Source organism: Taudactylus pleione, unplaced genomic scaffold, assembly GCF_031769625.1.
Source record: "Taudactylus pleione unplaced genomic scaffold, aTauple2 ptg000810l, whole genome shotgun sequence".
NCBI lineage: Eukaryota > Metazoa > Chordata > Amphibia > Anura > Myobatrachidae > Taudactylus > Taudactylus pleione.
The window spans coordinates 350,765-363,231 of NW_028285212.1; the positions used below are offsets into that span (position 1 = coordinate 350,765).

The following is a 12,467-nucleotide window of genomic DNA, read 5'->3' on the forward strand; positions in this document are numbered from 1 at the left end:
ACCAACCAATCCACTTCTAACTTTCTCTCCACTTTTTCTGTCTCCAGACTTTGACAAATGTCCCCCAATCGGCTCCTAACTGTAATTTTTCAAACATAGGGCCTGATGGTTAGCGTACATCTCCGATGGTGTGGGGTCACATGTGCAGAATGGGTCCTGCAATTTTGCGCGCAGACAACCCTTCCCCCCCCCCCTCCCAAACCACAGTATGGCATTTTGGGGGGTGGAGTGGGGTGGTGGCTGGCAACCATCCCAGAAAAGGGGGCGTGTTTCCCTTTTTACAGGAGGGAGGGGTTTGCATCAATGGACGCAGATTTCCTGGCCTCGTAGCTGCCAGGACTCGGCCAGGTTGCTTTAAGCTTCAGCTACCACAGCCTGGCCAAAGGGGCAAACTGTTGCCATGGTATTCCCAGGTCGCAGTGCTGGTATCGCAGTTACAGCAAGGAGGTGTTTGTTTCCTTCAGAGACCTCCTGCTTCATTAGCATTTAAGATGGACGGAATTCCACAGCCGCATGTGTGCTGCTCTGCAATTCCGTCCATCTCTGAATCGGGCCCAAAGCCTTTAAAATGACAGTTAGAAGCTGACTGGATGGTACTTTATCTCTCTCCATTTTATCACCCTCCAAGCTTTGATAAATATCCCCCTATATGTCTAAATGGTGTTAAGTATGATGTCATTTTAAAAATGAAGCATAGTTGTATCAAGGGCTTTTACATGCTCTGGGTGTATTCAATGCAGGAGCAGGTCCAGGCTGCACTGCAATGGGACGGTTATTCTGTTTACATGGCAGGAACACAGTTGTACAGTTACGTAATCCCTAATCTATCTTGGTATACTGCATGTGTCTGTCCGTTCCCTTAATGTTTTAACTACTAGAATATATTTTCATGTAAATTGTCTGTTTTTAGGTTTCCTGTTCCATTCTTTTCCCCGAGAAATGCTGCTGCTCCCCTCTGAGTTGCTCCTCGAGCAGCAGGATGCGCTGGGCCAAGGCAGCGTTTTCGTTGGTGATGTCATAGATGCGCCTTGCATGTTGTGTGAGTGAGTACTCCACATCACCGACTGGGGTTTCCACTTCCTGGAGGTGCGGGGCAAACCTTTCGAGCTTTCTGTCTAGTGCTGCTAGGGATTCTCCCAGCACATATAGACGATCCTCCAGAGGGTGCCAGCGTTCTCTTACCCCTTCTGGGGTTATGGAATCAACATTCACAGAATCTGTGAAAGTTGTAGCTTGTGTCACAGAATCTGCGCTTAGTGGCTCCCAGTCGAGAGTTTTCATTGGCACCCCCCCTATGCTGTTTGCGATAGTGTTTGAATCTATTGTGCCAACTGCTACCATGGGGATGACATTAATTCCAACTGTGCCCAATGTTAGTGATGCGACATTCACTGCACCCAATTCCAAGCACTTTACAGGCACTGAACCCAAGTGCCAGTCTGTGCCTGCCATATTAACATTTGGTTTATGTAAAGAAATAGATCCTGCACCTGTTGCACCCAGGACTAGAGAGTTGTTGCTTACCAAGGAGAGCTGCAGTGATTCAATTAGCACCAGATTGATGTCTGCGGTTTCCATGTCTGGGGATGATGAATCGCATGACCACAAATGTATTCCACCAGTGTCCATTTCTGGCTTCATCTCCTCTACACCCAATATAAATGAATCACTTGTTACTAGACTTGTGTCAAAAGTGACTGGATCCAGAGACCACACACTTAAAGTAGATGACTCACTGGAATTTCTATTTATGGTCATTTTTGAGTCACCTTGATCTGTGTTGATGTAATTTGTTATTTGCTCCCCTGATTCGCCATCCAGCAATAAATCACTTGGTTCTTTATTGACGTCACCTCCCTGTGTTGAATCCTCTGCTCTTACAGGAAAGCTGTCACCAGACACCGCTTTTGCGTCCGACTTGACAGACTCTACATCCAGTATTAGCGTATTACATGATTCTGAGTTGAAACCAGCTGTGCCCAGTTCTGCAAATTCAACCCCATGTCTGCTTGTCATTAAGCAATCACATTGTTCCAAATCGTTCCCTGCTGTGCGCAGCACAAAACATTCCTCCTCTAGTTTCAGAGAAGATAATTGGGTTGGGTTGGTGCTAATACCTGGTAAACTTAAGTCCACAAATTGAACATCGTTCTCAATGAAGTGAGAGTTCCCTATATTTGTCGCCTTCTTCTCATTCCCTTTACCAATATTGGTAGAGGTGCTCCAGAGGTGTCGGGCACTCATCTCCATATTTACCTTGGCATGGGCGGCTGTGTTCAGATCATTAGGATCCGTGGTTAGTGAGATCGGAGAGTCTCTGCCAACCTCAGAGTGGACTGTACCCTTTGCTAAGCACTGCAGAATATGTGGTGCCTTTGTCTTGCCCCTCCCCCTCCCTGTACTTCTTTATAGTACAATGTTTCCTCTGCCCTTGTCCAGGTATTATTTACAATCAGGAAATCCTCTTAGCGTGATTATGTGAGTCATACAGATGGAGTGAGAGGGAGAGCATATGTAAAATATATTTTCACGTACACTGACCGTCTTTTGACACCACACAGATGCGTGCAGGTTCCTGCGCTGATTATTATCATGACCTTGTGCCGATTATCCGGTTATATACATCTGTGTGCAGAATGCTGGAACTGGTTAGGGCTGTATATAAACTGTTATGTTTTCAGTATCTTATCTATAATCTGCTCCAATGTTTTATAATGACTCCTTCAGTTACAAATCCACTATATAACTGAGTGCTGTTATGTGCAAGTGGAACTGACCTGTGTATTGTGTACAGGCAGAAATCTCACCGGATTAACCGGCTTAACGAGAGCCTTTGAAGGTTTCCAAATGGAAGTTTTACATATTGTTCAGAATATTTATTGCAAATTGAAATACCGGAGATCATTAATGGGGAACGTTGGTTATATCTGCAGATATTTTGACTGTGCTGCTTGTGTCCTCAAAGTGATTATACCTACTATACCCCATCTGCACTATACATTACTCAAAAACAGATGGCTTCCACCCACAGCGACAGTATGGTCCTGGTAACCAATGTTTATTTCCACAGTGAAGCTTTCTGTGTACCCAGATTTTCATCATTCTCTTAGCGCATATGCCGAGTGGAACTGATAGTGACAGGTGTCCGCCTTTAACCAGCACAACTGTGGAAGCCATCCCTGCATTTAGGAATGGTTAATAGGTGGATGGTAAGGAGCATTGAGGCCATTGATTGCACTTGGGAATATGAAGGAAAGAATAAACAGGGAAGCTGCTTAATAGTTTTACTCTAGAAATTTCTGCCTCACTGCCCTGAGTTTAGTTGCTGACTAAGGCACTGTCTGTGCAGAGTTTGTATGTTCTCCATGTGTTTGGTCTGATCCGGATCCTGGGCTCGATTCAGACCCGCTCGCTAGATGCGTTCGCACGCAGCGATAGTATGCAAATTCGCAATCGCAAGGCATTAGCACACCCACTATGTCTTAGCATGCGATCGCAGTGTGTATGCAGACGCCCAGCAGTCTGTCTTAAGACGCCCACTTATGCGTCATCTCCAGGATCGGCAACAATCGGTAACTTTGAGGACCATCGGAAGCGATCGCAGCACCTGTGGCTGACCATACCCTACCGCAAGCACAGCAAGTGCTTCAGTGTGATTTTCCTCCATGTGAGGCTGTGTCTTAATTATGCACGCTTCTTAAACGGTGTTAAGATGCTCAGGCACGCCTGCGTTCCCACCACCATTCCCCCGTTTCCATCGACTAACCCCTGTCACCACCCACAGGGACGGCAAGACCGGAGTGGAATGGCACCCTGAGCTGGGGGAGGGGCCGCAGGGAGAGGACCGTCTCCCCTATGCTGACATCAACCACGCGGTCCCTGGCCTCAGCTATCCCCTGCGCCAATAAAGTTATGCCCTGGTGGTCTAGTGGAGTCTCGGACGAACCGCTGTCTACATTAGCGCCTCCGGTCTGTCTCCTGAGACCAGAGGTAAGACTGCACATAGACGTGGGTTCCCGCCTTACCTGTCCCTTTGTGTCCCGGCTGCAGTCTGGGGTGTGCGGAGCCCTGCTAGCTAGGTCCCCCCCGGACAAGGCAGAGTCAGTGTAATGACTTCTTACATAAGGCAAACATAGGGCCTGATTCAGAGCCGCTCGTTCGTTCCTACCGATGTTCGCACAACTGCGCATGCGTACGGATTTTAATACGCATGCGCGAACCAGTCAGTGCGGCCGAAAATCGTGTGCTCGCTAAATAGCGAATGTCTGCTATTTTGAGTGACAGAATGAGGCGTTTGTGGGTGGTAACAGGGGAAGGTGCTTGAAAACGGGGAGTGGAGATCCAAACGCAGGTGTGCTTAAAGGTCAAAACGGGTGTTTTAAGGGTGTGCATAATTAACAAAGCAGCGTCATTGACCACGTCACTTGGTTGTTTTATAGTCAGAACTGCTCGCATGATTGTGGTAGGAAAAACCAACCACAAGAATAGCGAGCAGTTCAGATGCCTTTCGATGTACTCGATTAATCTAATAAATAGCGGACATGACGTATGATGCGAGCGGCCAGGGGGCGTTTTTTTCAAAATTACGTTCGCATGTTTTGTTCGCTCGTTCAGACATAGAGGCGTGAACAGACCGCAAAGAGCGAACGGTTCATTTAAATAGCCAGCCCCTTTTTCTGAACGAGCGAGCGCAAATAGCGTCCGGCTCTGAATCAGGCCCATAGTTCAGGAACAATAGTTTAGCTTACGTGAGACAGCAGTTCAAAGGAGCAGAGTATTCACATCACAGTCATGGTTTAGATTGTCCAGCATAGAGAGAGCTGTTAAAGGTGCAACCTCTCCCTCACATTTCCCACTGACTAACTAAACGTACCAGGTTTTTATACCTTAGCTGGTCTTAATTGAGGTAAGGGTGTGGTTCCTCCCTGCCTACAGGGAGGGTAATCCTTTCCTCAGAATGTGGGAGAGACTCTGGGCCTGATTCAGACCCGGTCGCAAGCGCTGAGCGCTCACAACCGGGTCGATGGTGGCCCAGAGCGCATGCGCACGACCCGGATGGCGACGGGCAAGCCGTCGCTCCGGGTCTCGAACCAAAGGGGGCGTGCTGTCGATGTTGAGTGACAGCACGCCCCCTTTGGTGGGCGGGCCGGGGAAGTGGCTGCCCAAACTGAGGCGTTCCCATGTTTGGGGCCGGCCCCACTGACATCACGAGTGATGTCAGTGGGAGAGACTTCGGCTCTGTTAGAGCTGAAATCTCTCTGGGGCTTGCGGCAAAGAGACCCTACCACAATGGTCTCGTCGCAAGCACGATGGTCGCGATGGTATTGACCATCGCGACCATCTTCCTGGCCGGTCGTTATAGCTGTGGGTGGTCAGGAGGCCGTTCTACAAAAAAAAATAGCCCGGCCCTGATTCAGAGCGAGCGCTCTGTCAGAGCGTCCGGCTCTGAATCAGGGCCTTTGTTACACTTTCATAACAACCTTGTTGTGTTTTTGTCTTTTAATATTTTACATAATTGGCTCCATTCTTTCACTGCTAGATCATTAGTGATCACAGCCCTATCCCTAACACTATGGCCCCCATTTACTAACGAGTTTTATCACCAAAACGAGTGATAAATATCACTGTGTATGATAAATGGTGCTCCAGCCAATCATCTCCCAACTGTCATTTTTCTAAAAGTTGACAGTTGGGAGCTGATTGGCTGGAGCACCATTTATCACAATGACATTTACCACTCATTTTGGTGATTAAACTCGTTAGTAAATGAGGCCCTTAGGGCCCTATTTACAAACAAAACGAAATACCAGTATCACTTTGATACAAACGAAAATTCCACTGCTATTTAGTAATACCCCTCCGGCGAGGACCCGCGAAGTCGAAGGCCTCAGCCAGGTCCTCCGCTGGGCAGCTGGCAACCTAACGCTGACCAGCCTCCAGTGTTATGCGAATGTGCGACGGTCCGTCTGTGCACGACAAGGAGACCCGGCTGTGCCTGGAAGGCTTCGCTGAAGCCGGAAAGGCACCGCCTGGTCTCCATTGCCGGAAATGAGGCCTGCATCGCTCTCGCCATCTAAAAGGTGGTGAGAGCGATGCTGTAAAAACAGCGGTAATCTAAGATCACTGCTGTTTACTAAATACAGAAACCTGGCATAACCCCTTTAGCGATCACTAAAGGGGTTATTTTTCGTTTGTAAATGGGGCCCTTAATCTTTTGTTAATCCAGAAAAATACTCCAAAACAGTCCTGCTTTTCCCATTTGTACAATGCAGTAAAGCCGTTGGGAACTGGAGGATAGATGAGTTTTGTCTGATAAATATAATTTTCTAGAGAAAGCTCTATCCCTACAAGCACTGCAGCCAAGGAATAAGCTCGCTAAGCTCCATCCGCTGCATTCTCTCCCCCTTGTCGCTTTCTGCTCCAACAAACTCCAAAGACCTGATGGCAACAACATAAACCCATAATCTCTACTGTGTTGGTGGGGAACCCTGCTCCTTCTGGTCTAAAGCTGCGTACACACTCAACAGGTACATCTGCACATGATGGTTGTTCATACACACTGAACAACCATCTGTCTTCTGACCGCGGGTTCCACCGGCCGGGGGGCGTGTCGTACCCCCCTACCCGCAGCCTCTGCAGCAAGTGTATGAATGGTCGGCAGACCACCTGTACACACAGCACAATGCCCCAATATATCTGCAGATCTATTGGGCATCGGCTGTGCAGCCTGAGCCGTTGCGATATGTCTGTGAATAACGTAGTTGTATATTATTCACCTCAGTAAAATGCAGACTTTGGTGTACCAGTACCAGATCTATTATCCGGAATGCCTGGGTTGTTTTCCCATATGGAGGGTTTTCTGTGATCTGGAAAGCCATTCTGAAAGTCTGCTAAAATACATTGGACAACCCCCACCCCAGTGCCCCTGGCATTCCTCTCCTCGTTGTCTTGTTCAGTAGAGCTCCTCGTGGTAAATAGAGTAGAAAGCATTTGATGATCACATTTGTGTATATGACAGAAATGCTGTAACAATTATCCACTTTCCATATATTGTAAGTTTCTGGCTAATGATATTACACTTAAACAGGTGAGAGCTGGCATGTATTGGCCGAAGTGTGCAGACAGAAGTTAAGTGATTTGTGTCATTCACCTTTTTTATGAGGAGGGTGAGTTTACACAGCCAGTAGAATATGTCAAAGAGCTATAATCCAACACTGTTCTATATTATTATTGTTTGTACAGAGCTGTAGATAGTATATTCGTATTTCACATCTGCCCAATTGGAGTTGACAATTTAAAAATCCTATCACTGCGTGGTCAGTTTTAGTCAGAATCAACCTATCAGTATGTTTTTGGAGTATGACGGGAAACCCACGCAAAGTTAGGGAGAACATACAAACTACACACTAATATGGTGCCAGGTGTGTGTAAATATTTATCAAACCTCAATACACCACGCAGTGAGATATGCCTGGCATGAGTGAGCCAACAGGTCCCATGCAGGTCTGCCTATGTTGGGCATCTTTGCTGAAATGTGTCTAAGGGCCATATTCAATTTGGAGCGAAAACCGTTCTCGACGGCATTTTCTCATTTCTCACTTATCCCCGTATTCAATTGTAGCGTCTTTTCGCCGGTGTGAAAACACTATGCAATGTAATAGGCGAAAAAGTTTTGCCTATGAATACCTGGCGGAAAAAAGTGCAGAATTGCGGTTTTGGGGTGCAGAGGTGCGGAAACCACTCTGCACCCTTTGTACACCCCCCTTGATGCGAACTGCGTCAAATTCTTAAAATAACCACAAAGGACACCCCAAAAAAGCACTTTGAAAATGTGGGCGAAAAAGTTCAAAGTGTGGGTACAAATTCAAAAACTAGCAAAATAGCCTTTGGGGGTTTATGCCAGTATGGGGGAGGTGTTTTGTTGATTACAGGTGTTTGCTGAAGGTGCGGCGTTTTTTTTTTTGCACTTCTTAATGCTTGACTTTAGTGATTTTAACATATGTTTGCACCCATTTTCATGTACCCCAAATTTGATGGGACAAATTATTTTTCCAAAAAAAACCAGTGGTAAATAACTAAATACTATTCTTCACCACTTGCTCAAGGTTGCTAAATAGCACCTATTGAGACCATTTAAATACACCAAATACCTTTTAGCAGGGGTACCCATAGTGAACCCCCATGTCAGAGCATCTTTTGGGGGGTGTCAGGCTGATTTCCCCAAAAATTACTAAGATTTTTTTTCGCCGTTTTCGTTTCTGCTGGGTCCAGTTTTCGCCGATTTGGAACGGAATACGGGGATATGCGGGGACGGGCGCGATAAGTTTCCGACCTGAAAACCTCGGATGAAAGCGAAAAGTCCGGCAACTGACTTTTCGCTTTAAGTTGAATATGGCCCTTTGTCATAATGCAACACTTGTATTATATCGGAAATACTGCGTCTGTAGTATGGTAGCACTTCGCATGCTGATTCTGAGACTCAGTCGCACACAGATATACAAGTGTCGCATATCATATTAATTAGCGCAGTCTCCTGGTGCGCATTGCGACTTAGACACGTTTTTAGCAAAGATGCCCTGCACTAACAGTGTCTCATGAGACCAGCACGCCAAAAGGGGTTGTATGGTGCGACTGCAGCAAAGACTAGCGAGGACACATCTGTATGTAACCACTCATCTGTTGTAGAGCATATTCTAGTGAATACTACAGTACAAAAGTCCTTTTTAGTGACTGATCTAAAATAGAAAGAGCTTTCTAGTGTCTGACATACTGTACAATACAGAGATATATAGTGCAGAGATAATTCTAGCAACAGATGAATAATGCAGTGACCACTACACAATACAGATCCTGTCCTGGAGCTCTCTATGTGAATGGTGGGGGTTTTACAATGTAAATACCAGTTAGCTAGCGGCTATGCAATGCTTGGCTGTTGTGGTGAGCTGTCATATGCAGTGTATGGCTCTCTGCACTCTTGTGATCAGCACCTGCTGCTCTTCTGTCAGAACGTTGGGTCCTCCCAACATGTTACTGGATTACAAATAAAAGTTTTACCCTTGATAAATTAGTGTGCGTCTTCCACTGGTTTGTGTATGAGAGTGAAGTTGAAATTTGTTTGCTAACCGTGACTTCTTGGGGGTGATTCAATTCAGTTGAATAACGCCGGGAAGTTGGTCCCGGAGCTATTCAATTCAGCGGGCTGTTTAGTCCGACTGTTACAAGTTAAGTCCGAGAATGACGGTTCTCGTTACTTAACCTGGGTGTCGCGAGAACCGGCATTCTCTGACTAAAGTGCCGGGCGCAAGGCTGTTAGAGCTGATCGCAGAATCCCGATTTATCGGGAATCTGCGCGTGCGCAGGACCCATTCTACGACGCACGCAGACCCTTGAATGCCTCTGTATGATTGACAGGCAGAGGCATTGCAGGGGAGGGGTTGGCGGGCGTTCTTGGAAACGGGGGCGTGCCCAGTCCATCATCAACGCAGTGACCTGGGCTCGCAAGCTGGCCATCCTGAGTAAGCTGAGGCTTACCCAGCTGGCCGAGGCCCGGCGACATCCACCATCGCGACCATCGACCACCAATGGTCACAATGGTGATCCCAGCATGCGACCTCTGACCGCAGTGCTGAAACGCAAATGCAGCAGGGGAGTCATACACCTCCTGCTGTAATTGCATAATAGCAAGGATCACAATTGCAAAGCTGCCTGCATGCATACATCATATATTTTGTAGCCTACGTGCATACATCATTTATTTATAGCCTGCGTGCATACATCATATATCTATAGCCTGCGTGCATACATCATATATCTATAGCCTGCGTGCATACATCGTATATCTATAGCCTGCGTGCAGCTTTGCAATTAGCGATCCTTGCTGAATCAGGCCCTTAGCCCCTAAATGTAGTATAACAGTTCTGTAGCACCATACAAGAAAACAGCAAGAAACAGTCTGCAGTTAGCATAATTATGTAGTGAAGACAAAAGGGAGAAAGCCCTGTTTATATAAGTGTACAATCTATAAGGGATGTGGTTGTATACAATGGGCAGAGATATTAATGCTCTATGTACTGTGTATTTTCTATCTGTCAGATTGATGAGTTCCCGACGTTATTACTTTGAGCTTCTACACAAGCAGGATGATAGAGGCTCCGATCATGTGGAAGTAGCAGTGAGTATCATAATCCAAGCATTAAACAGTCCATATGTAATGGGGGGAGAAATGGAAACTCTGTCACAGAAAATAGTTCCCTTAAATGATTTGTCCTCCTCCAGATGACTTTTAACTTAATTTCTTGTACATGTCATATAACTGACCACATGTATTGTGGCAGCAGCAGTGTGCTAGTTGTTGTTGCAGCCATGTACTCTGTATTTGAAAGAGTTTATGGAACAAATAGCAATGCTTTTAAGGAATATTCCCTTGCATTGGTACTCCTGCCATGGGAAGAAATTTCTTCCTCTGGTTAAACTGCAGATCAAAGACCAATTTCTACTTCAGGGTCCATAGGGTATCCACAGGATACCTTGGGGTATAGGTGTGACGTCAGTCGCAGGGCACCAAAGAGTTAAGCTTTCAGCCTCCCAGGATGCACTAGGTCCCCCTCCTATACCCCGCCCCCGAGCCAAGGCACCTCAGTTTAGTTTGGTGCCCGGCCGGAGTCGGGTGCACCTGTTGGAGTGGGGGCTAGAAGAGCCCCTGAAGCTTATTCTTCATGCAGCTGTGGCTGCACAACTGGATGAACAGCATGGACAGTCAGTCCTGACGTCCATGCTGTCTTCCCTACACCCCGCCGGTACCAGAACGCCGGTACTGATCCGGGGATGCTGGTGGGCGTCTGGGGTCACAGCTAGTGGTGACCCCAGATGCTCCGGACCATGGCCGGATTCAAGGGGGACAGAGGTAAGCAGCGGGGTCCCGCGGTGGGTCCCCGCTGATCACATGGTCCTAAGTCCCCAGGCAGGGGGCTCCCTGGGGACTGGCTGCAGCGTGGAGCCAGGCGACCAACCTGCGCTTCCACTACCCCCTGGGACAGCGGACCGCAGCAGAGCGGTAGCGCTGCGGCGTCCCAGGGGTTAAATGCATGCCAGGGGAGCGCGCCTTCCCTGTCTCACAGCCGGCGCCTCCCCCGCTGCACACAGCCCTCTCTGCATGCTGCCGACTGGTCCTGTGGCAGCGCTCCTCCCCCAGGCCAGCCTCCTCTCTGCTCCTCGGCGGCCATCTTCTCCAGAACGCATGGTGAACGCTGCTGGAAGCGCTAGAAGGAAGCATCGTGGTCTGGGTCCCCCCGCATACCTCTCCTCCGCTGTGGTCAGGTCTGTGTATGCAGCGCTGTGTCCTACCAGGCCCTGTGTCTGTGTAGTTGAGTGATCAGCGCTGTTAGTGCAGGAATTGTTATTTTTCTGCATTGTATGTGACTGTGCTAGCGCTGCTGCTTGTAATCTTTTCTTCTCTAAACTGTCAGCTTTATTACTGTCCCTGTTCTTTCTGCTAAAGCCCTTGCGGTGCGGTGCTGCAGGGTGGTCTCTCGCCTATTTAATACTTAATTGGTGAGAGAGGTCACGTACGTGGTGCCATCATGTCTGAAAGTGATTTTCCCCTCCGGCTACAGTGTACCACGTGCAAAGTACCGTTAGCGGAGGGGGAGGGTAGCGCGGAGGGCCTTTGCCGGCAGTGTTTGTCCATGGCGCGGCCTATTACGGTTACAGCACCGGTACAGGAGCCGCCCTGGGCTTGTTTCGCTCAGGCGTTAACAGCTTTAGTGGGCCAGTTAGCTCCGCAGCCCGCGTTTACTCCGATGGGTTTGTCCCAGCAGTCTGTGGTGTCGTCACCCATGCAGGGGTTCCCACGACAATTGGTGGTACCCCACAGTCTCCCTATTTCCCCGCTCCCGGGTTCTCAGGAGCCAGCGTGGGTTAACTCCCTGACGAGTTCTGTACAGCACTTGTCGGATGTGTTGCAAGGGGAGTCTGTGATGCGGTCTCATAAAAGGCCGGTGGCGTCTCTGTCCGCTCCTTATGAGGATGACGAAGGGACGTCTGATGATGGGGAGATTCTAGATCCTTACGATCAGGAACCTCTCCATACTAAGGACGCTGATGCTAAGTCCAAAGTATATATTCCTGGACTTATTCGGGCGGTCCGCACAGCCTTGGTGATTGAGGACGAAGTTCCCCCAGCGGCTAAATCTAAGTATGCCTTTTTCAAAGATGTGAAGGGCGATGCCACAGTCTTTCCTCTTTCGGGTCAGTTGGTGGACCATTTAGAGGAGGCGTGGAAACAACCTGGCAAAAGATACCAGCCGCAGAGACGCCTGGCGGTGGCTTATCCGTTCGCGGATAATTATTTTGCGAAGTGGGAATCCCCTCCACAGGTGGATTCTCACGTGACCCGTCTTGTCCGTAGTGCCACATTGCCGATGCCATCCATGTCCTCCCTTAAGGATGCTACGGACCGCAAGGTAGAA

General features: G+C 48.2%; 1 protein-coding gene across 2 annotated transcripts in view; it reads left to right on the forward strand.

Annotated features, from left to right (window-relative positions):
- Positions 1-12,467, forward strand: part of B4GALNT4 (beta-1,4-N-acetyl-galactosaminyltransferase 4) — a 79,986-nt gene that overhangs the window by 13,322 nt on the left and 54,197 nt on the right. For both annotated transcript variants that reach the window (XM_088458140.1, XM_088458141.1), the window contains exon 9: positions 10,093-10,171. In XM_088458140.1, coding sequence (XP_088314266.1) covers positions 10,093-10,171 — 79 coding nt within the window. The remainder of the gene's footprint in view (positions 1-10,092; positions 10,172-12,467) is intronic.